General features: G+C 41.6%; 1 protein-coding gene across 9 annotated transcripts in view; it reads right to left on the bottom strand.

Annotated features, from left to right (window-relative positions):
* TNIK (TRAF2 and NCK interacting kinase) overlaps positions 1–25,748 on the bottom strand; it is a 400,335-nt gene that overhangs the window by 108,376 nt on the left and 266,211 nt on the right. For all 9 annotated transcript variants that reach the window (XM_025284476.3, XM_025284780.3, XM_025284525.3 and 6 more), the window contains exons 5-9: positions 23,076–23,186; positions 20,784–20,874; positions 18,136–18,266; positions 6,714–6,768; positions 4,404–4,482 (exon numbers count right to left, since the gene is read on the bottom strand). In XM_025284476.3, coding sequence (XP_025140261.1) covers positions 4,404–4,482; positions 6,714–6,768; positions 18,136–18,266; positions 20,784–20,874; positions 23,076–23,186 — 467 coding nt within the window. The remainder of the gene's footprint in view (positions 1–4,403; positions 4,483–6,713; positions 6,769–18,135; positions 18,267–20,783; positions 20,875–23,075; positions 23,187–25,748) is intronic.

Here is a 25,748-nt window from a genome sequence, read left to right as displayed (position 1 = left end):
ATATACTGTTAGCACTTATTTCAAAAGACTGCTGTGATAAATAAATGAGTTACTTCATGTAAAATACTTAGAACTGTGCCTGTGACTTCACAAATGCTATGATTATTATTATTATTGATACTTTGACTATTGATGACAATGTCCCACCCTCTCTGACCATCGCCAGGCTTAAAGAACAGTAGGATTGCCTTGAGGGCTAAGAGCAGAATTGTGATGGTGTTCTTCCCAACTTGTGTTGAACTGAATAGTATAGAATTCTTTAACAGAATTACTTTACGTGTATTAGTATTGGATGCATTAGCAACAAGAGTGAGCAGGACTCACTCACCTCCAAGGAGACTGCAAAAAATGCTGATTTTAAAAGACTCTAGTAATTTTTGTTTTGATTTTGATAAAATCCAAAGTCACACTACTAATAATAAATTTAGTCTATTTGAAGTACTTTCTGATATTTTCTATTATCATTATTTCATTTAGAGCTCCCTGCACCCCTAAAAAAGCACTGTTATTTCTAAAACAAAAGTGCCAGAAAACTCAGCAGGAATCGGAACTGTAGTTTCATAAAATAAGAGAAATGGTTGGAAGCTCTGGAGTAAAAGCAGCAGGCTGGGGTTCCAGACTGCTGTGAGCCTGGGACTCAGGATAAGACACAACCTCATCGGGCCTACAGTTTCCATCTGGAGCCTGAGTGGTTTAAACCAGGAATCTTATCCCTCTTCCCAGAGATAAGCAGTTATGACCTCTCCAATGAGCTCAGTCGAACACTGCTTTGCCTGTGTGGAATCTTCACATTTAAAGGGCATTTGAAAAGGACAAGACCGACCACCTTTTACAGGAACAAAGTCATCCCCATCCTTCTTCAGCAGCCCCTGCAAGGAATCTACAGCATGGAGTGCAAGCATGAGGGATGAGGGGCTAGGGTGAGCACAGTGGGACGAGATGGGGGAGGAAATCCTTTGCAGGAGACGCTTATCCATGTAGGCTGAATCTCACTACACATGAGCAAGAGGAGAGAGAGGAAGGAAACGTGGGAGTCCCACCGCACTGGTCACTTGCTGACAGGGAGACAGATGGTGACAGCGTCCTTCTCCTCTGACTCAGTCCAGGTTGTAACCCTCCTGGAGGCCTAATCAAATGTCTGAGCCACCTGAACGCTGACTGGAGCGCAGACCACCTGACTTCCTTAGCGCCAGGCCTCTCCGCACTGCGCTGATGGGGCAGGAAGGCCAGGTTCCTGCTCCCAGGGAAGCTCTCCTTTCCTCCTACATTGAAAGGGGCAAAGAGCAATGATACCACCTTTCTTCCCTGATATTAAGGCTCAAGGGAAAAATGCTCACTCTGAGGGACTAGTACAGCTCCTTCTCTACCACTTTAACCTTGAACTCTGAGAAGTCAAATGGCGCAGTAGAAAAAACACGGGTCACAAACTTGGGAAACGAAGACTGCGCAGCCTAGGGCAAGGCCCATAACCCACCTAAAGCCTCAGACTCTCACCCATAATATGAAGACTCAGAGCATCTGCCTGGCAGGGTTGTGGCTAAGAAAATGAAGGTTATTACAGGATTATATGAAATTATGTGTGTGAAAGTTTTGAAAACTGTAAAGCACTATAGAATTATGCAAAGTTTAAAAATAAAATAAAATTAAAAAAAAAAGAATTTAAAGAATCCTGAATTCAGTAAAAACAAATTTTTATATATATCTTAAATATATATATTTTAAATACACACACACATAAATATGTTGCTGAGACTACAACATACATGTGCCTTGTATGTCGTAGATTCAGTTAATTCCTTGGAAATGATCCTCAGCTGAATGCTTATAATGAAGAGTTCATGGCTGTCTCTGCCACAGTGGTGCCCCCTTTGGTCGTATGTTGGAATATACACCGGGAATAGGGCAGTTCACCTGATAACTCATTAAAGTAGAGAACAGGTAGATATAAAAGAACATCTCGGAGTTTTGTTTCTTTTGGTGGGGGATAAGGGAAAAAAGGAAAAGGAAAATAGAAATATTTTATTTCCTCCCAAACCCTAACCTATTTTAAATTACTCTGAACCTGGTTGTTCAATACAAGTACTCTGAAGTGTCTAAATATTTTCATTTAAAAACTGGAATTCTATCGTAGAGAAATTTGAGCCCCACCAAGTGGCCTGTGGCTGGGGGCTGCACGGCCATCTTTATAACGGCTGGGTTCTGACTGAGAAGGTGTATTTTTCCAGGGCTTTTGTTTCCTCCACTGGCTCTCAAACAGCCACGTCATTTTCCCGTCCACCAGGTGGCACGTGGCACTCCTCCTCCTAGCTGGCTCTCATTCTGAGCCACGCAAGGCCGTGCAAGGAGGCTGGTGAGACGAAGGCAGCCCGGACTGATCCAGTTCCCTGCAGCATTATAAAATCAGCTCTCATCGCCAAAGTTTTGAAGCAGAGAAGTCAGCCTATATTTCCCCTCAAGTCTGTACTTCTCAGCCAAGGTCAGTGCAGGGTGGCTCCTGTTGGAACAAGGTCAACGAACTAGGAAACTGTAGCACAGGGACTGGTCAGTCACTTTTTTGGGGGCCAGATGGGTCACACAGAAGGGCACTGCAGACCAGGGGTAAGAAGAAGACAGGACCAGCGTGGTGACCAAGGGATTCCAGCTTCTGGGCTGGAAGAGGCAGTGACGGGGGCAGAAGCATAAGGGCTCACCCTAAAAGGGAGCAGGAATGCCTGGCAGGGCAGTGTGGCTGCACCTCTGTGGGAAAAAAAGGCCAGACATCTCCATGGACTGCTCAATTGCCAGTTTTTTTTAAAGCTGGCAATGAACACAAATATTTCTGAACTGCGATGTGTGGCCACACCATGCTGGGCGATCGGCACAGGGAGGGGTGGTCAGTTTGTCCTCTGTGGTGGAGCCAGGAGCCCTGTCCAGTATCAGTGAAGGCACAGGAGGCAGGGAGGGGACGGGGTGGGTGCAGCCCACTGGACACAGCAGCCCCTCCCGACCTCCCTGGGAGGCGTGGCATGAAGGACAAACAGAAAGCTCCTGGAGAGCTTCACAGTGTCCCTGATGTTTCCAGGGATCTTCCAGAACGGAGCCAGCCCCTTTCTGGGAGCTGTTCCGGGGAGAAGGGAGGAAGCAGAGCCTCTGGGCACCTGTGCATCATGTGCCATGTGGTGACCAATGGAAAGCTGTTGCTGGGGAGAGAGTGATGTCTCACACCACGGCGACCCTCCGGAGAGAGGAGGAGGGATGCTCTGCCTCCCTGTTACCAATAGCAACTCTCACTCTCTCCCCATGAAGCCCTTGGCAACTAACTCTGAGGCTGTCATCTACTGGGGCTATTTCTTTTCCCTCTCTCTGTGCAGTATGCCTTTCTCTTGTTCTGCCAGGGTCACTGTGTCATTCCTGGAAATGGTATTAATTAAGATTGCTCTTGTATCCTGGAGGGGGAACCTGTGGGTGGGTGTGTGAGAAACACGAGGACCTGATCATGAAATGATATGAGAAAAGGCAGAAGGCTCTTGTCCCTTCATGCTCAAAACTGCCTAGAAGGTATCTAGAAAAGGATAGGAGGTCTTAAGTGGTTCAGGAATTGGCCCCATGGCAAAGGGAATCAGAATTGAGAATGTATCAAGGAAGATACACCGTATCCACAGGGGGAAGGGAAGAAGCAATGAATTTTTGCTTCAGAATAAGATACAAAGGCTCTGGTGTAAGTGCACAAAAAAAGCCAAAAGTTCAAATCCTGGTCTAATCTGTAGAACTCTGTTTACAAACTCCAGTCAATCAGATACTACCAATATAATTTTTACCATACCCTTCATCATCCATGCAAGTATTCACTTAGTATTTTTCTTTAAGTCACTTTTTATGTGAATCAGTTTATTAAATGAAAAGGTTAGATCACTGCCACAAAGAAGAAGCCAGTACCACCTGTCATAAAGAGCAAGCAATAGCAAACACAAAAATTATAGATGTTCATGCACAGAGCAGGAAATCATCTCACACAGTACCAAGTGTGTATATACATTTAGGGAATTAATGTCTTAAGGAACAGAAGAAAAGTCAGCCAATCTAATGGGCTAACTCTAAACTATCACCTGTTCTGATGAGATGTTCTGCACTGCTGGGAAAGATATTACTTTGAGTGATAAATCAAAGTGTTTCCATGTTACTTCTTGAGTTCTGCTACCCACTTTAGCTAATATCTCCTCATAATGAATAAGGGCTTACTGTGCAAATAGTAGGTCCTTAATATGTACTTTAAGATGAATAACAGCATACAGAAAATCATTCAACAAGTCTTAGTACATATTCATCTAATCCTGTTAGCAGGACCTAAAGATCTGAGCTCATTCCAAACAGAAATGCAGAAACTCTTGACATTAGATCAGCAAAACACCAAAGACCAAACTCACCACTTCTTAGACTTCAGCCGAGGCGCTGGGTTCCGGGGGATGAGGAAGAGAGCTCTCATGGGGTGCATGTCACACAGAGCTGCAAGAGACCAAAACAAGGGCCAGCTCAGGTTAGGGGGCCAAGCCCGTGCCAAGCCCATCCTTTCTGTGCTGATAATGCTGCCAAATGGCATTCTGTGTCCAGGCCTGACCAGTGAGCAGAGTCAGGAGATCATAAAGCTTCCCTTTGGTGAGCGTTAAATGAGGCTGATTACAGGAGTCTCAAAAAATCTAACACCTTTCAACTAGAGATCCTTAACATGTCTACTTGCACTTCATTTTTAAGGAAAACAAGTCAAAGGTTCAACAACCTTTGCCTTGATGAAAATAACCATCTAAGACTCCAAGTAAACAACATCCAGATAACAACTACAATGGAGACAGTGACTTATTTTTAATTAGTAAAATCCCAAATAATCCATGGTACATCTCTTATACACTGAAGGCTTCCCCAAATGCAGTGTTATCTATTAATATTAATACATGGGTTTTTGGAGTATAAAGCACTAGACCAAAACACCTTTCTCTCTGTATTGATAAATACCTTGAATGGCTTTTAGGCTTTCCATGATGGGTTTTGTTTGTTTGGTTGGTTTTGTTCAATGGCCCCAGGAAGACCAGAGGATTAAGGCAAAGGAAGTCTGGTAGAAGACTCATAAAAATATCTCACATTGTAAAGATGACATTATCATTTATAGTAAAAACACTCACACATTCTATTCAATGAGAATATTTCACTAGTTTACTCTTCAAACATCTGGGAATATCGTTTCCTGTGTGCCTAGAATAAGAACACATTCTCTCCCAAAGCTAAAGGATTCTGCTGGGAGAAAGTTTATTTTTAGCTCCTTCCTACTACTCATTAGGGGCTTCTCAGGTGGCTCAGTGGTAAAGAATCCACCTGCTAAGGAAAGAGATGCAGGAAACACGAGCATCTCTGCTAAGGAAAGAGATGCAGGAAACACGATCTCTGGGTTGGGAAGATCCCTGGATGAGGAAATGGCAACCCACTCTACTATACTTGCCTGGGGAATCCCATGGACAGAGGAGCCTGGCAGGCTACAGTCTGGGGACTCCCAAAGAGTCGGACATGACGGAGCACACAGGCAGTAACTGCTCATTAAGCATGATGATACAGTTTCAAGACTGCCAATATTATCTTTCTGATTCATAAATGCCTACCAGCATTGTGGATAAGGGACATTTGGTCAACAAACACTCTAGTCATGCTGCAGGTGAATTCTACTAATTCTGGAGTGAGAAATAAGAACAGCACGATAACTCGGGGGTAAAAAGTCATATGAGCACAATGACTCGTCATACTAACGTAGGGCCTGTTTTGGTCCAGGTCTTCTGAAAAGGAAGACACTAAGGTGATAGTAAACATGAGAAAACATCACTGGAGGAAATTCCTGCCTGAAAGGAAATAGCAAAGGAGCCAAGGAAGGCTGGGAGAGTTGTCAGATTGCTATGAAGTCTGATGGCAGTGAAGGTGGGAGGGAGAAACAGCAGGTGGAAGGGTGCTAGGCTGTCCTGCAGTTGAAGGCAATCAAGGAGGGAAACTAAGGAGTGAAAGCTGCCTTCCAAGGAGCCCCCTGTCTTCCAGGAAAGGCTCTGCCTTATATCCCTGCCACTCTTGGTCACTGGAGGGGAGTGGCCCTTGGGAGGAGCGATCGTGGCAGCTGTCCCTGGTCAGTTGCACTTCCTGAATGGAGTCTTGGAGGTGACGACCACGCAGCTGGGGAGGGTCTCGGTGGGGCCAATGCTCCAGATTCCCAGGAACTGCAGAGGTTCCTTGGGTAGCCAGAGCCCTGCCCACTCTGTCTCAAATAAGCAGGGAAATCTAAGAACCTAACCATTAGTATTTTAATAGGAATCAGAGCAACTGAGTGCAAGTGTTCCCATAACCCATGCCCTGAAAATCAGCTCTGAATTTCTGATATGTTGGTGTTTACACTCTCTGTGGGTTAGTCCCAGTTTGACTACAGGTGAAGAGTAGCTGAAGACTAGACTATACACTGAGTATATAAGACAGACAAGACTTCTCAGAGTCTGCTCTCCTCTCCTTTCTGGTCTCCCCTCATAAATACAAATCCTCACACCACTCTGAAATGATTGGATTCCTGGTTGATTTAGACGACTCTGCTTTCTCGGTACGCCAGCTTGAGTCCACGCAGGGCTTGGTGTAGCAGAAGTAAAGCTACTGGCAAGGAAGCATCCGCACCTGCAGAGCAGGCCAGCAACAGATTTCACCCAGAGGAAGGTACTTACGGGGAGCACCTTCTGCCATCTCGATAGCGGTGATTCCCAGAGACCACAGGTCACTCTGCAAAACAAGGAAGGCACAGAAGCATGGGTAAATGCAGTCAACAAGGGCTCCCTGGGCTAAACCAGGCAACTGCTTCAGAACTGCCTATGGGAGAGCTGTCCAGCCATCTCTTTTCAAACCTACTTCAGGCAAAAACAGCCTTGTTTGCTCCTCGTTGATAATACCTTTCATGGTGCCTGATACATGGTGAGTTTTCCATACATGTATGAAAAACAAATAGAAGGTTTCAAACATTAATTCATCACTAAGATTTCCCTACTGATTGAACCACAAGAAACTGCTGCTGTTTGACTGTTTTTAATACCTTCACTGAAATAAAACTGTCATGTAATTAATTGCACATACTCCCAAGTGTACCAATTGAAAGGGTTTGGTGTTCACGTACACCTGTGAAGCCATCAGCATGGGCAAGGGAGCAAACACATTCATCTCCCCAAAAGGTCTCACTTGCCCCTTTGCAGTCTCCATTTCCTGCCCTTCTGTTCCTGACCCCAGTTCCTATTCCCAGGCACTCACTGATCTGCTTTTTGTTACTGTGGATTAGTCTGTATCTTCTAAAGTTTTGTATAGAATGAAACCTCCTGGTTTCTTTCGCTTAACATGATGTACTTAAGGTCCATCCATGTTGCCTTGTGTATTAGTATTTCAGTCCTTCTTACTGCAGAGTGCTCCACTGCACCAACACAGACGCTACAATTCATTTATTCATTCACTTGTTGATGGACATCTGGGTTGTTTCCAGTCAAGGCCATTAAAAATAAAGCTGCTACAAATACTCATGTGCAAGCCTTTGTATGGATGTATGCTCTTATTTCTTTTAACTAGAGACCTAAGAGTGGAATGGCTGGACCATATAGTAGATGCTATATCATACAGTACTTATAGTCATTTGTTTTTAACCTACAAAAAAGCCCAGCAATTCATATCGTTTAACCAAACAACATGAGGGTGGGGAAGCTTTTGTTTAGTTTTGTCTACTGCTGTATCTCAGTGCTTAGAATAGGGCTGGCCACAGTAGTGGGTGCTCGATATATTTGTTAAATGAATGAACAATATTACCATATATTTTTATCTGGTAAATAGACACATATGCAAAACAGAAATCCTATACCCTTATTGTCTTTCTTATTCTCAGATTAACTTTCATGCTCTTATCAGAATTTTCTGGGCTAATGCCTCCATCTCGACCTATGCAATCTTGAGCAATATGCTTCTCCCCCACTCTGTGCACATCACTCAACTGTTTCTAAATAGTGCATAGAAGGGAAGCAAATCGAGAGAAGGAAAAACCAAGTCAGGAAGTGCCCAAAACACTGCTAAGACAACACACGTAACACTTGGTTCAATGGTTCACAATCCTGATGAAGACTCTCACACTCCCTTTCTTTTTAAATATATGTTGCATTTTGTACATCATTCTAAATTCTCACCTGTAACCTCCCAGGATTTCAGCGATCAAAGTTAAGTTCCCTTGCTATTCCCACCAAGCAAATGTCAAGGTCACACGTCAAGGAGATGTAACCGGAAGAGAACTATGAACTCCTCCCTGAGCCATTCCCTAGAACTAAACTTCTCAATATCCTGTGGGTGACACCTAGGCCTGTTCAGTATTTGAACTGAGGCCCATACAACCTGCAAGGGGATATAGACTCTTGCCTAAAATGTGATCTACCTTAGAGCAGGTGGCTGGGGCACATCCTAACCCCACACTAGGACCAAGCAGGGATTCTTTAATTCACAAGCCCATCAACCCATCCACATAAATGTTACAAGTTCTCAGTCCATTTGGAGATAGTAATGCACCTGTACAAAACTACTGCCCACAGACTCCAAGAACATCTCTGCATAGAACATCACTTTATCATCCTTTCTTTGTTCCATTTCAAGGTATATTCAAATGTGTCGCTGAATACACACACGCACACACACATAGACAAGAGTGGCACAGCCTGGCGCTTTGCTAAATTTTCCCGCAGGCTGCTGGTCTTGCTCACTGAGGTTCTTTCTGAGCTAATGGGGAAAGCCCAGCCCACCCCTCACAGGCTGGCTCAAGAGCAGCATCTGTAAAGATGAACACACAGCTCTCTTGTACCGGAACACGATGGTCCACTGACGAAGACAGTCACTGGGGAACGTGACGAAAACCCTGACTCACTGACTGCACGGGAGGCATTCAAGAGAAGAGTCTGGAAATGGGGGAGGGATTGGGCTGTTCTGATAAGACTCCAGGCCTCGGCAGGTCTCCTACCACCTGTCCAGGGAAACCGAGTGTTTGCGCAGTGTGAACCGAGATGCAAATACGAAGGCGGTGGCTGGGCTCTCTGTCCCCACCTGCCGTAGCAAAGTCAAATTAAATGGCTTTCAAGTCTAGGAAGCTTGAACTGGTTTGAAAGCCAACACAGCTGAAAGGAAGTGATGGAACTGGGATGAGAAAAGCTCCAGGCTAGTCTTCAGACAGGGGAAGAAGATGCTTTGCTCTTAGTGAGGACCACCCAACCTCTCTCCCAGCGTGGCCAGACCCCTCCCCCTTTCCCACTTTTGTTCCCCAGAGAACTGATCACCTTCTAACAACTGTGTAATTGACTCATCACTAATTTATTATGCTTTTTGTTCACTGTTCGTGTCCTCTGCCCACAACACACACACTTGATCATGAAGTCCACAAAGGCAGGGAATCTTTGCTTTGTTGACTGGTACATAGTATTAGAACAGTGCCCGGCACATAGTAGGTACTTCATAAATACTTGTCGAGTGAATAGACACATGAGAGAAAGGAACAAAACCTAAGTGTCTTAAGGCTAGATCCTCTGTAGACGGATGGCTTTGTTTGTTTGTTTTTGTTCACACAACATGTGGGATCTTAGTTCCTTGACCAGGGATTGAACCTGTGCCCTCTGCAGTGGGAATGCAGAGTCTTAACCACTGGATCACCAGGAAAGTCCCTTAGACCTTTTGTAGGTCATTTAGTCCAACTTTTCATTTCACAGAGGAGAAAAAATGACTTAAGATCACAGAGCAACTAAGCACCAGGTTTTAATCAGAGCTGGGTCTCCTGCCTCCCAGGCTAGTTCTTTTTTTAAAACTATCATCACAATGTAAGAACCTAATAACTCACTTTAAGAAACTTATTAGGGACCCATAAAATAATCGCTTCAGATTCCTCCTTTGTCTACAGGTACCTTAAAGCGCTGGTGACTCAGATGAAGGTGTTGAGATTCAGTGAGGCGCATCCCAAACCAGTGCTCAACTTCCTAGAGGCAGTGTGAATAAGTCAGACAGGCCCAGATTCAAGTTCAGGTTCCTAATTTAACTGCATCCAGAAGACTGCACAGAGCTCAGCTTTCCACTACACAACAGACAATTGTGATGTATATGTACGCAGGCATGCTGCCTAACACAAAACCCGGCACACAGTGGGCTCAGAATAATTCATCATGTCCTTGTCTTCCACTGTGAGGTGAGACTGCCTTTGCCTGCCCAGTGTAGCCTTCTACGGCTTCCCTAGAATTGGCTGTGGCCAGTACTGTCTATTGGCTAACCCAACAGGCGTTTCAATCTGCACTGCCCCTGCTGCCTCCATTTCAGCGCACAGGAAAGCTAAACTCGGTATCCAGATTTCCCTCAGCTAAGGATGGCAGTCAAGGAAGTGACCTAGTTCTGGCTGCTGAGACCCAGGCAAACATCTTCTGGGAAAGCTTTTGCTTTTCCTGAAATAAATGACAAATACAGCTGGTGTCTTGACAACTCTTTCCCACTTCTTAGTGCCTTGAATACAAACATGCCATCTGGAGTTACAGCATCCATCTTGCAACCATGAGGCAATAAGTCGACAAATTAAGGCTGACAGGGCAGGAAGGTAGGAGCCCATGTTTTGAAGACATCAATCAACACTCACCTGCCTTCCTCCAGACTTCTGGTGACACAAGAAATGTAAGTATGCCTAAAAACATTTCTTAGTGATCGTATCACGTGAGGAAGCATATTTCGATAGTAAGGAAAAAGAGAGGTCCCAGTTGTTGGGAGATCCTCCCTTTATGCCACCAGGAGCAGGAAGGGTTAGTGAAAAGAACACTGTTTCCTTCATTCAGTACACAGCATCTCAGATTCTCTCTCTGGCTGCTTTCCCCAACCCCGCCAAACAACCCCTTCAAACAAAAGATCACAACATCCCAACTCTGGTGCATCTTTTGTCACATGACCAGGCCAGAGATTATTTCTTCTTTAAGCCTTCATTTGATATCATTATTAGGATTTTTTCCCCCCTTTCTGGGATTCTCTTGTATTCCAAAAGGAACATTTATATTCCTGGCCATATATACCCAGAGCTGCTTGTAAGCTATGCTTAACTGCCCATGCTAGAAAGCAATAAACGTCCTTGACGGGCCTTATTTAAGCCTTTGGATATATTAGCAAGTCCCAGAGACACTTCAGAACTTAAATACGGGAGAAAATGTTCCAATTACAACTGGCAAGACAGATCACAGGAGACGAGAGAGGGAAGAGGGAGAAACAAGATGAGGAGAGAGTTGGGAGAGATAAGTTTCCTCCGTGGCCGTGGTGTGACTCATTCTGGCAGGGGTTGGGTAATTCATTATTCTAGAGGTGCTGCGCAGCCTGGCCGGCAGCATGATTAATAGCCCAGTGCTGTGTGCATCACCAACAGAACAGAGACAAATTCTAGTGCCTCCGAGAAGGCAGCGGCAAGCACACAACTTCTGGCTGGTGGGGGGCTAGCTGGCACAGAGGAACTTGAACATAACAAGAGGCCATTCCTCTTGGGGCTGGGTTGCTCAACAAGTGAAGAGGACTTTCGGAAGGCCGAACCAGCCATACAAGGAGAGAGAGGTGGGGTGGGGGGGCGGGCAGGAGAAGAGCTCCAGTGTGCCCTGAGAGGTAGAAAGAACACATGTTGTATAGTGAGCAGACCTGGGGTGACCCCCCTCGACCCTCTGAAACGATGTTCTCACTTGTAGCATGAATAGAACACCTATCTTGCACGGTTAACACGAGAATTCAGTAAGATACACAGGATACTTCTCTGGTGGTCCACTGGTTAAGTATTTGCCTTGCAATGCAGGGCATGCGTTGGTCCCTGGTTGGGGAATGAAGATCCCACATGCCTCAGAGCAAAGTCCACATGCAGCAACAACTGAGCCCATGTGCCACAACTAGATATCTGCGCAATACAATGAAAGATCCCATGTGCCATAGGTAAGACCCAACAGAGCCAAATGAATAAAAAAATATTAAAAACAATAAAAATTAAAAAAAAGGTATATATGCAAAGTTCCTAACACAAGGCAGTGTACATGGTGGGTATTTAACAAATACTGGCACAGACAAATCCTGAGGTCCAATTATCACTGACTGGCAGTTCAACGAGCAAACTGGTGAGTGACAAGGAGCCCTGGTACTCAGAGAAGTTTCTGGGATGTTACAGGAATAAACAGGAAGCTTAGAGGAAGCAAACAGGAAAAGGTGTGTCCTTCCTCCTCCAGCCTTGCGAGCTACCCCAATGGCCAAGCAGAAATGGAGTTGGCTGAGTCCTGACCCCTTCACCCCTGAGCAGAGGCTAGCAGGGTGGTCTAGAGCTCACAAACAAGAGCTTCATAACAGGTGCAATTGGTGCAGTAGAGTCTACCAAGTTTTGCCAAGACCAAGAAATCAGTCTTTTTTTTTTAAATGAAGACCAAAAATCAGTCTTTAAACATGCAACTTATTCTCTTTTTGGAAATGCTACACCTGGAAAAAGCAAAATGAATTTATTTTATGTGGTCCCTAAGGGCAGCACCTTAATCTAGAGGTGTAAGTTGTAGAGAAGCAGATTCTGGCTCAATGTAAGCAGAAAATTAGAGGTGTATAGTACAAATAGATGGCTCAAATTCTATGATATTGCTGGGATTTTTTTTAGGTCAAAATGTCTCCAAATGGCAGTACCTTCAGATGAAACATAAACATGAATATTAACTACCATACATTGACTACTTATCAAATGGTAGTGAATTAATTCCTTTATATATGTCAGTTCACTTTATTCTAATATAGCCTTGTCATATACAATTGTTACTCCTACAGAGGCTCAGAAAGGTTAAATAACTTCCCTGAAGTTATACAGTGCAAGGAAGTGATGTCTACATTTTAAACCAATCCTATCCAACCTCAAAGGCCTGACATGCCCTACATCATATACACTACATTATATATAAACAGAACCAAGGTGATGAGATCAGGGTGACTGAGGTCATTCAAGCAGAGGTTGTGCAGTTGCTCAGTCATGTCTGATTCTTCATGTCCCCATGGACTTTAGCACACCAGGCTTCCCTGGCCTTCACTATCTCCCAGAGTTTGCTCAAACTCATGTCCATTGAGTGGGTGATGCCATCCAACTGTCTCATCCTCTGTTGCTCCCCTCTTCTCCTGCCTTCCATCTTTCACAGCATCAGGGTCTTTTCCAGTGAGCCAGTTCTTTGCATCAGGTGGCCAAAGTATTGGAGCTTTAGCTTCAGCATCAAGGCTTCCAATGAATATTCAGGATTGATTTCCTTTAGAACTGGCTGGTTTGTTCTCCATGCTGTTCAAGGGACTCTCAAGAGTCTTCTCCAGCACCACAAATTGAAAGCATCAATTCTTTGGTGCTCAGACTTTTTTAGAGGTAGTTATTCATAATCTCATCTCCCCCAGAATTCCTTGTTCATATACATTTGTAATGTGACCATAGGGAAAATATTGGAGGAACAGATTATTTTCTTCACCTGGGGATCAACTGAGAGCCTGGATGGGGTGGTAGTATGTCCGACTAAAAAGTCCTACGCAAGTGGGTGTGAACATGCAGCACGAGGAATATGCTGGATAGAAGTTTGTCTCTGCCAGGAACAGTAACGGTGGTGTCTGTATCATCCTTTCTTCCTGCCACACGGGGATGGGAGCTTTGTTGAAATTTCAGTAGACAGAGGTCAGGCCTCATGTGAGAGGCAAACCTCATTCTGCAATGTGAAGATCATCCTCTCACAAAGCACATTGCATACACCTTGGTGATGCTCCCTGGCTAGGCAAGTGCTCACTTTCTCTCCAGCTGAGCCTCTTACCTTCAGGGGTCCTTTTCATTCTGTCTGAATAAAGCCAATTATCTGTAACACAGGAGAATGAGTACTTGCTCTACAGCCAGAGCAAAATACTCACCCAAACCCTGCAGGAGACATCTATGTCTTTAAATGGTCCACAGCACCTGTGTGCAAAGTCTCAGAGTTTAGGTAGATAACAAACGACATTAGCACAGATCAGGCCAGTGGATGGGTGGTGGGGTTGAGGGGATACACCATTTCACCATACTTCTCTTACTTGACTAAGTTGCTGTAAAAGCATCACCAGTTTATGGTTTAAAAAACTAGAACAGTTACAGAAAGATATATAAAATAAAAAGTTTAACACAAACATTCTGCTCTGTTTATAATGAATAACCAACAAGGACCTACTGTGTAGCACAGGGAACTCTGCTCAATGTTAAGTGGCATGCTGGACAGGAGGGGAGTCTTGGGAGAGAACGGATACATGTGTATGTATGGCTGAGTCCCTATGCCACCCACCTGGAACTATCATAGCACTGTTAATCAGTTATACTTCAATATACGAAGTTAAAAAAAGAAGTTTAATTTCTCCATCCGCATCCATCCATCCATCAAGTAGGGGCGAACCAGACTCTACTGTGCGTACTGTAAGCTGCTTTGTGTACCTCACACTATATCTTGGAATCTGCCCAACTTCAACATATACACTATCTCATTGTTCAGATGGCTGTATCATACTCCTGTGGACAGCTGTGCCAGTCTTTATTCAAATACGAATGGGCTCCTGCCCACAGAGAATGTCCGTCAGTGAGTAGTTCTGTTAAAGCAATAAATACATAGGACTATAAAACACTCGGCAAATCCCATCTAGCTGAAATGAAATTCAAGTTAAAAAAATAACAATTTAAACAGCCTAGGAATTTTGAACAGCTTTATTAATTCCAAGTCTTTTGAATGCTTATTATTAAATGAGCAAGCTTTCATTTTTGCCCCACGTACTTATCAGGAAAATGAAACCTTGCCTTTTGCTTGAAGTGTTTTGACAGATTTTCTGAAAACAAGAAAGGAAGGGCTCTAGGGGAAAGGGAACACACAAGGCAAGTGAGATTCTGGCTCCTCCTTAGGGTAGGGGCTACTTTCAGGCAGTGGCATACTGTGCCCAGCAGGTATCAGACAAAACCAGACTGCAAGAAAAAGCATGGGCTCTTCAGTCTGTTTTCTTATATAGAAGCTCCTATTTTACTGAATTGCTATAGTTTAAAAAAAAAAAAACACAGCAGTTTCTAAAGACATTAAGCAAATAATACGCAGGGGCTTTCCTGGTGGCTCAATGGTAAAGAATCTGCCTGACAATGCAGGAAACACAGGTTCAATCCCTGCCCCAGGAAGATCCCACATGTTGCAGAACAGATAAGCCTGTGCACCTCTATGTGTACTGTATTGAGTCTGTGCCCTAGAGCCCAGGAGCTGCAGCTGCTGAAGTGGAGTGCCCTGGAGCCCATGCTTCGCAACAAGAGAAGCCTCCTCAAGGAGAAGCCTGGCGCCACGACTAGAGACTAGCCCCTGCCTGTTGCAACTAGAGAAAAGCCCGCATAGCAACAAAGACACAGCACAGCCAGAAGGAAATGAAAAAAATCTTTAAAAAAAGAAATAAATAATAAAACCAAACTATAGTCCTTTGCATTTTGTCTTTATTTGAGAGAAAGGGCTTTTGTGAAAGAAAACCCAACAAAGCCCAGTGGCCTTCAACTCAACTTTTATTCTAAACATGCCCACAGCAGGTGAGAGACTAAAGTGCTAAGGTCAGTCTCTGAGGCTAGGATACACTGGGTCAAATGGACAACCAAACACAGCAACAAACCGCTGAACTTTGATAAAGTCGCAAATGGACTTTCTAGGAAAAAACTGCATATACAGGTAGAGCTTGGCTAATTCCTTTTGCATAGTGAGTATTCAATAAATACACACTAAATCAATGTATTGTTGAGCTCTTTCCTGGTGACAGGCCACATTCCTAAGAACAGTGAACAGAAAAAAAGAATAAGATCTGATGCTGAGAAAGAAGTAGCAAGATTATTTAAAGTATAGCTTCTTCTCTGATCCACAGAAAAACTGCAAGGTGGTTGGAACGAATCTTCAGAGAACCCCCAAATCTTCCTTTCTGCTTGGTCTTCCTAATCCACCCTTTTGTTGTGCTCCTTCTTTCACTCATGACAAGTGGCCAGCGAAGCTCATTTCTTGCCATGACTTCCTCCTCTTACACAACCTACGTTTATGACAATCCAAACAAAGTAAGTTGCACTGAAGGTGTAAAATGGCTGATATGGTTGAATGTGTTCTCTCATCAAGATCCTTTATTTTTTAATAAAAGACACAGAAATTAATCTTTGATTTCCTAGTGTCTCAGGACCTTCCAGCACCTCTGAAACCTCCCAGTGCAGCACGATGCTCCCTGTTATTCATACATTAGGTTGTGTCCACACCTAGGGTTATGCATCAAGCTTTGTCCACACCTACGGTTATACATCAGGCTTTGTCCACACCTACAATTATGCATCAGGCTTTGTCCACACCTACGGTTATACATCAGGCTTTGTTCACACTAGGATTATGCATTAGGCTCAAAAATTTTTCACCAACCCCAAGCTATGTTCCTTAATCTGACTATAAACCATAATCTGAAGAAAGAGATTCAAGATATCAGTTTAATTCCAAGCTTCGGCTTGATCAGAGGAGTCCTCTTCTAGTTACTCTACTGAAAATAGCTAAGTCACAGGGATCTATTTTATGCCATAGAACAAAAGTCCCATATATATTATAGGCAGACAAAATACTTCTAGGCTAAAATGAGGTTAAATGTTTGAAACACTCTGATTCTCTATAGTATGTTATAAAGCAATTTAAAATATCTGTGGCCAAGATATAAACCAGTTAGCACTTGTTAAGTATAACTATAGTTTGAAGAATTGCTTATAGCCAATCATGGTACACATATCTGGTCTGGGACGTATATTTTGTAGTGGCTCCTCTGAAGGGATTTGCAAATTAAATTATTTAAATGTGCTTATCATTAACAGTTTAAATAAATGACATTTATTTTGGCAAAAGATTAATTTTTAACTTGGCAGCTGTGTTCAGACAGATTGTTGTCAGGTTATTACAGTGCCTAACTGTGAAAGAAGGAGGAAATTTACAGAAGATTATTTTGTTTTTAGACCTTCAAACTTGCATTTCTCCAAAGAGGCAAATAATTTTGTCAGTGCCCTGAGACACTGGGTCCCAAAGACATTGCAAGGTTTGCATCTTTGTGACCTGATTTCAATAATAACACCATATGTGGAGAACTAAAAATGTTCTTTAATAGAGGAATTCTTCAAATATATTCTTCAGAGGCTGTTTTGTTGGTAAATTGGACATTTATATTTTATATATTGGATATTTATACTCCTATATATATTTATGTAGGAGTGCATCATAAAGAAACATGGTAATATTTAGGAAAATCTCTGAACAGAGAGCTTGGAGATATGGGGGCCAAGTCTGTGAGAAGACCACTAACTGGGTGTGCATTGTGGAGTTCCCACATCTGTAAGATGAGGGTATTTCAAAGTAATCATTAAAGTCCTTTGGTGAAAAGTCCATGCACCTGTGGAAAAGAGGAGGGCTTCTTGGAGAAGGAGAAAACTTCCACCTCTCCACTTAAACACTGCTTTGAGTTACTAGCAATTTTCCACTTGATGATACAAAACGTCAAGCCACAAATCAAATTTCAATCAAACATGGCAATAGGCTATAGAAACACTGTAAAGTAGCTACCAACCCATTTGATTCTCTCTCATTTTGAAAAGAAACTCTAATAATTAAACTTTGAACTATATAGAAATGACTAAATATAATTGTTTTTAACCAGAAAAAGATGACCTAAGAAAACAAACTCATGTCTTGATTTCTTTTAACATAAAAAGCTCTCAGAATACATATGCTTTGCCAAAAGTCTAAACTACAACCAAAATAGAAATCTATTTTCTAGTAAGAAGCAAGAGAAGGTTAAAAGAACATAGAAAATGGTTTAAATATACATATACATATTTTTTTTACAAATAGGCAATGAGATATGATGGGTGAGTTTGTTAAAAAGATTCTCACTTGAATGTCCTAATTTTAAACTCAAGAAATGTCTTTTAGTTTTCCCTTTGGATTATACAAATCACAAGCCCAAAGCCATGAGCTGATTCTCTACAAGTCTCAGGGTAAGATGTTTAGGCATGCCTGGAAACTTATGAAGAGTAAGAAGACACACCTTGAAATCATACGTGGCATCTGGGTTTTCATCGCAGGCGATAACTTCTGGTGCCATCCAGTAGGGTGTTCCGATGAAGGTATTCCTCCTGCCCACTGTTCGATCAAGCTGGGCACTGACTCCAAAGTCCACTAGTTAAGGGAAGACAAATGAATAGTTTGTGATCGAAGGTCTTATATGGTGATAAAATGAATGAGTATTTTTTTTATTGTGGTAAAATATACAACATAAAATTACCACTTTAACCACTTCATAATGGACAGTGTTGTGGTATTAAGTACATTCAGTTTCCGGTGCAACCATAACCACCATCCAACTGCAGAACTTTTTCATCTTCCTCAGTTGAACCATTAAACACTAACTCCTCTTTCTCCCTCCTGCCCCAGGTGCCTTGAAAGCACCATTCTACTTTATGTTTCTATGAATCTGTCTACTATAGATAGATACCTCATATAAGTGGAATCATGCAGTATTAGTCTTTTAGAGACTAGCTTATTTTACTTAATGTAATGTCCTCAAAGGTTAATGCATGTTGCAGCATGCATTAGAATGTCCTCCCTTTTTAAGACTGAGTATTATTATTCCACTGTCTGTAGGCGCCACATTTTGTTTACCCGTTCATCTGTTGAGGGCACTCAGGATGCTTCTTCCTTTTCACCACTGTGACTGCCGTTAAATTAAATACGTATATTCAATTATTTTAGATTGGAGTATAGTTGATTTACATGTTCTGCTAGTTTCAGGTGTACAGCAAGGTGATTCAGTTATACAGATACACAGATCTACTCTTTTTCAGATTCTTTTCCCTATAGGTTATTACAGAGTACTGAGTAGAGTTCCCTGTGCTATACAGTAGGTCCTTGTTGATTATCTATTTTATATATAGCAGTGTGCACATGCTAATCCCAACCTCCTAATTTATCCCTCCCCCACCTTTTCCTTTTGATAACCATGTTTATTTTCTATGTCTGTGAGTCTATTTGTTTTGTAAGTAAGTTTACTTGCATCATTTTTTTTCAGATTCCACGCATAAGTGATATCATATGATATCTGTCTGATTTACTTAATTTAGTATGGTATCTGTGTGTGTGTGTGTGTTAGTTGCTCTATTGTGTCTGACTTTTGTGACTCCAAGGACTGTGGCCTGCCAGGCTCCTCTGTCTATGACATTCCCCAGGCAAGAATACTGGAATGGGTAGCCATGCTCTTCTCCAGGGGATCTTCCCGACTCAGGTCTCCTGCATTGCAGGCAGATTCTTTACCATCTGAGCCACCAGGGAAGCCCATGGTAATCTCTAGTGAATGTATATGTTTAAATTGCATATATTAATATAAATGGATAAAGTACATCAATGAGAAAAGCACAAGGAGTTATATCTGGTTATATCAGGGCTCCATGGAGGACCAAAAATAGGTGTTAAATAAAAGGCAAGCTTGGACCATAAAGGAGAGTGTTTAGAGGATGCAAAGAAAGTGGTAATCAGCTAAGTTTCCGGAGTCAGACTGCCTAAATTTGCATCTCATTTCTGACACTTATTCGTATGTGACCTAGTAGATAAACCTCTTGGAGCTTCATTTTCTTAATCCATAAAATGAGGATGCTGAGAGTCACATGGAGCTGCTGTAATGTTTAAGTGAAATCATCTACCTTCAAGCATTTTGTACATGATCTGGAACATAATAGTCTCTCACAAGTAACTGTTAATAGTGATGAGTGAACACTCTGAGGATAGCTTATGTAGTCAGTACATATATAATGGTTTTCCCTACCTAATGTATGCTTTTGTTTTAAAAGAGAATATTCATGAGATGAAAGCTTGGCCCCAAATGCTAACTAAGAAAAAAAATGGAAATTACATATTTTAACAAAAAGGCAAGAGCGAATGCTTGGGATATAAACATAGGAGATATTTAAGTCTCTTTGAAAAGAAACAATTATATGGACAGTGATTCTTTTCTAGAAGACAAATTGCATATCTTATAGGATATCTGTCAATGTATGCTCTTACTTATATACATCAAGCAGTCAAATGCATGTGGGCATTCTCTACCTCATCTGGAAAATCCCAGATTTATTGTGGGAATGGTTCTAATGGAAAGGACCAGAGAAAGGGATTCCTTCACTGATAACTCTGGCAGACGGAAGTGGGATAATCAATATGTGTGTAAAGTAGAATATCAAGCATCCATTTTGTACAGGTGCCCTAGGTAATAATGAAATCGATGTAAATAGCACTTAAAATATAGGGGAATATAGCAGGAAATTCATTATTCTAAATGTGTGTGGATATTTTCAATTAAAAAATAAGTCATCATTGTTCTGTTACAGCAGCAACAACATAAACAAACTATAAGATATGGGAAACCATTTCAAGGTCAGCCGCTTCCAATCTAAAGGCTCTTTGCTTTAAAAGTAAGCTCAATTATTTCTACACATTGATTAAGCACATGGCTCTCCAGTTCACTCCTAAAAGTGCTTTTAAAAAATGTTTTTTAAATAGGAAAAGAAACACGTTCCTTTCCATTCCAGGTACAATGACCTCCAAACACACAGTGATACATTTACATTCATTATTTTAAAAAGAAAAACAGCTGAAACAATCCTACCAATTCCTGTAATTCCTAGGCTCACTGGATTCTGTTCTTACCTAGTTTAACTTCTGCATTTTCAGTCAGCAAGACATTTTGCCCTTTAATATCTCGATGAATCACTTTATGCTGGTGCAGGTGACTGAGCCCCTGGAGAGACAGAGTTGGGCAAGGTTAACAGGAATATAGATTCAGATGCAAAAAAATGTATTTTGGATGTTAATGATCCAAAAAATTCAAACTTACCCAGAGATACTTTCATTATTGTATTCATATCTTTCATGTGGTCATAATTCAAATGTAGCACAATATTCATTTATTCTAAACTGCAAGCAACTGATCAGTATAAACTGAAATATACAGGCAGTCCTTACAATGCACGGTACTGTGCTAAATGAAACGCTTGCATATCAACTTTGATCTCAGGTAACAAGGAACCACACAAGCCATGATATGACTGGTTCCAACATGCACATGTTTGAGCTAACAGCACTCTGAAAAGTCAGGACCACCTGTATTTGCCAGCTGGCACCTGGAACATCTACAGAGTCTGTACAGAAAACTGATTTAACAGAAGTCCCCACTTTTGGGGGCAATTTTTGAATTTAGAAGTTTAAAAGTTATCTTCTATTATATAATTTTAATTAAGCACAGTATTACTCAGACCAACCAAGAAATTTCCCATTAGCTTTAACCAATGTCTCACATTAAAAAAAAAGGAAAACAGCAATTTTTACTTCCTTTGTTAATGTTCACCACTGTCATTTTTAGTGCTTTATGATATTTGTGACTTTGTGCTCATTATGTGAAATAATTATTCAGGGACATCTCAACCTCATTGTGTTCCATTTCTCCATGAATTATCCTGACTTTGGCTTTTATGTGGTATGTGTTCTAAAATCAGACTTGTTCTAAGATACACTGTAACCTAAAGGAATCTGAAATTGGCATACTGAAGCAAATCATATTATATCAATGCTTGCTAACTCAAGCATTGGATACCCAAGTGTTGTCATTTTTTATTTATTTTCTGTACTTTTCCCCATGCACTGTAGCACTGCTCTGGTTGTAAATCAGGTGACCAGAAGAAGTGGGTCTGTTCTGCTCATGGACTCTCCATTCTGTTTCCTTGGCCATTTGCCTACCCTTATGACAATACCACCCTGTCTTAACAACTTAGCAACTTTATAAGAAGCCCTGAAAACTGGCAGCATAAATTTTTCACCTTTGTTCCTCAAAACTGCCTCGATTATTCTTGGCCTTTTGTTATTTCCATATAATGTTTTAAAAATCAGCTTGTACCTCCACAAGTGTATCTAGAAGGATTTGAATAGGCAGTTTATGATACCAAGGATCAGACTGGGGAGAAATAACATCATTACAATATCAAGCATTCTAATTCATGAAATAGTTTTATGTTTTGTTCCCTTATATTAAGAAGGCAGGACAAATAAATAAATGTCAAGCAGATCTAGTATAGGAATGTTCAGTGGACATATAGTAGCCTCCTTATTAATAGCAAGAGATAATTCAACTGATCCAAACAAACTAAAATATGGCCAGTTATCTTCTTCCTAAGGTAAACTCAGCAAATCTGACACTGCTGTGCAGACTGTCTGACTCTGGAATTTGTGGGCAAAACTGGGCAGATGGGCACATTCTTGCCCAACTGTTTTGACCGATTTTAGAGGTTGTCTCAAAGAAACTTTTTAAGGCAAAATCAGTTAAACTAGGTTTTATGTACTAAAATGGCTAACGTCATACAAGCCTTAAATTAGTTATAAACTTTCACAAGTTGAAAACTCAAACAAGTGACCAAAATATCCTTAAACAATCCATCTCCTAAGTGGAAAACTATCTCTGCAATATAAAATCAGAATTCCAACTGGAAACTCCAAAGAAAATGAATCCCAGGTTAAGGGAAATCACCCAACTAACCCTTCAAATGAGAGTGCACGTGCCTATTCAGTTTTTTTGTTGTGTGTGTGCTCAGCTGTATCTGACTCTTTGTGACCCTATGGACTGTAGCCTGCCAGGCTCCTCTGTCCATGGGAATCTCCCAGCAAGAGTACTGGAGTGGGTTGCCATTTTCTCCTCCAGGGGATCTTCCTGACCCAGGGATCGAACCTGTGTCTCCTGCATTGTCAGGCAGATTCTTTACCACTGAGCCACCTGTGAAGTCTATTTAGAATGGCTCTCCCTTCATAACAACAGACCACAACACACACCACTGCCACCATCGCTGTTAGAATAAAGCTCTAAGGAGGTTTCCGACATGAATTATGGAATGAATTAGTGGAAGGTCAGTGTAAAGTTCAATACCTCCCAAGGTATCCCATGTTGTCACTTACTCGTAAGATCTCCCTGCAGATGTACGCAATCCACTCCTCCTTCAACGTGTTACCTTTTGTGTTCTTGATCAGGTCAGTGACAGAGCCCGCACCACAAAACTCCATCACCAACTGGCAAAGGAAGCAAATAGGCCATTATTATAATTACACTTCAAGACTTCCACTGTGTTAAGAAAGCATAAGGTGTCCAGTTGGTTGCTTTGGAATGCCATTTCTGCAAAGAAAAAGTGATCATAAAATGACATATGAAACAAATTTTTATCTTTAATTTTTCCCCAAATGATAGATTTTTTTTGATGTGGACCATTTTTAGAGCTTTTATTGAATTTTGTTACAAACATTGCTTTTTTTTTAATGCTTTATTTGTTTGGCCTTGAGACATGTGGGATCTTAGCTTCCTGACCAGGGATCAAACCCTTATCCCCTGCATTGGAAGGTTAAGTCTTAACCACTGGACCACCAGGGAAGTCCTGGAAAGATTATTTTTAATTTTCCAAATGGAAAATTACAATTGGAAATTGAGGAAAATCTCCATATTCTAAGTATGTGTTTTAAATGAGGGCAGCTAGGTTGGTTCACATGGAATTGAGACTATCCTTGTGGTTTTATTTAGCGGTCAAGCTCATTTTTCCTACAGAAGTAGGCTCATCCCCCTCTCTGAAAGAGCTGTGGTTGTCTAGGCAATCCCAAGCCAGAAGAATAGAAGTGCACACTGTTTATGTTATTGGTTTGTAAGTGGCACTGTAAGCTGTCAGAGTGAGGACTATCTGCTTTTAATTAACTTCAGCAAATGTTCCCAAGAGCCTGGACATATCAGATAAATTCACTAAACAATAAGCCCTAATTTAGCACCTTTCATCCAGAAAGCTCCAAGTTCTCTATAAATATAAACTCATTATAGTACTCAGCAACTTTATAAAATAGGCAGAAAATAAACATCTCCCTTACTTAATGGAGAAGTAGAGACTAGAAGAAAAAAAGCAATCCATCTGCTTTTACATTCATTTTCTACGTTTAGAAAAACACATCCATTTCCATACATCCTCCCTCTTCTTCAAAAGTCTTCAGCAAAAGTCAGCTTATTAGGTACTTTTAAACATAATTATAAGAAAATAGTTTAGGATGACTAGCAATCAGTGTCTGCCTTGATGCTAGAAACAGAACTAAAATAGAGACATAATGAAATCACATTGATGATTTTGGCTTTGTCCAAATGTGCATTCCTAACAGCAGCACCATGTCACCAGGTCCTAAAAGATAACCCATCAGGCTGCAAAAATCTTTGGGCAGAAACAACTTTCTCTTTTTTTCTAAATGCCCAGGTGAAACTCAAAAAATTATTTAAAAAACTCATAAAATTAGTTTTCTGAATGAGTTTCCAATGTCATTCTGATTTGTCTTCTTATGATTTTATAAAGCATAACGAAACTCTCCACTCTTCTCCAGAGAGCTGTGAAAGTACACAGATTGATCAGGGGCTCTTGTAAAGAAATTTGAAAAGTGCCACAAAAGAGCATGCTTCACCCGCCCCAAAAAGCTGTAAAATCATCATATATGAGAGCCAGGAAGCTATGAAAGACTGTAAGATCATGCTAGAAAGGATCAAAGAGTCAACTTTAAGAGGTCTCACTGGCCAAAATGGGATAATCTGAGAATCAGAAGCAACTGACAAAGAATTAATCTCAAAAATATAAAAGCAGCTCATGCAGCTCAATTCCAGAAAAATAAACGACCCCATCAAAAATGGGCCAAAGAACTAAACAGACATTTCTCCAAAGAAGATATACAGATGGCTAACAAACACATGAAAAGATGCTCAACATCACTCATTATCAGAGAAATGCAAATCAAAACCACAATGAGGTACCATCTCACACCAGTCAGAATGGTTGCTATCAAAAAGTCTACAAGGAATAAATGCTGGAGAGGGTGTGGAGAAAAGGGAAGCCTCTTACACTGTTGGTGGGAATGCAAACTAGTACAGCCACTATGGAGAACAGTGTGGAGATTCCTTAAAAAACTGGAAATAGAACTGATATACGACCCAGCAATCCCACTGCTGGGCATACACACTGAGGCAACCAGAATTGAAAGAGACATGTGTACCCCAATGTTCATCGCAGCACTGTTTATAATAGCCAGGACATGGAAGCAACCTAGATGGCCATCAGCAGATGAATGGATAAGAAAGCTGTGGTACATATACACAATGGAGTATTACTCAGCCATTAAACAGAATGCATTTGAATCAGTTCTAATGAGGTGCGTGAACCTCAAGCCTATTATACAGAGTGAAATAAATCAAAAAGAAAATCACCAATACAGTATACTAACACATATATATGGAATTTAGAAAGATGGTAACCATAACCCTGTATGCGAGACAGCAAAAGAGACACAGATATAAAGAACAGTCTTTCAGACTCAGTGGGAGACGGCAAGGGTGGGATGATTTGAGAGAAGAGCATTGAAACATGTATATTATCATATGTGAAACAGATCGTCAGTCCAGGTTCGATGCATAAGACAGGGTGCTCAGGGCTGGTGCACTGGGATGACCCTGGGGGATGGGATGAAGAGGGAGGTGGGAAGGGGGTTCAGGATGGGGAACACATGTACACCCATGGCTGATTCATGTCAATGTATGGCAAAAACCACTACAATATTGTCAAG

The sequence above is a fragment of the Bubalus bubalis genome, chromosome 1, assembly GCF_019923935.1.
Source record: "Bubalus bubalis isolate 160015118507 breed Murrah chromosome 1, NDDB_SH_1, whole genome shotgun sequence".
NCBI classification, from domain to species: domain Eukaryota; kingdom Metazoa; phylum Chordata; class Mammalia; order Artiodactyla; family Bovidae; genus Bubalus; species Bubalus bubalis.
Note: the sequence above shows the minus strand (reverse complement) of the source record. Positions and strands in the feature narration are given on the sequence as shown.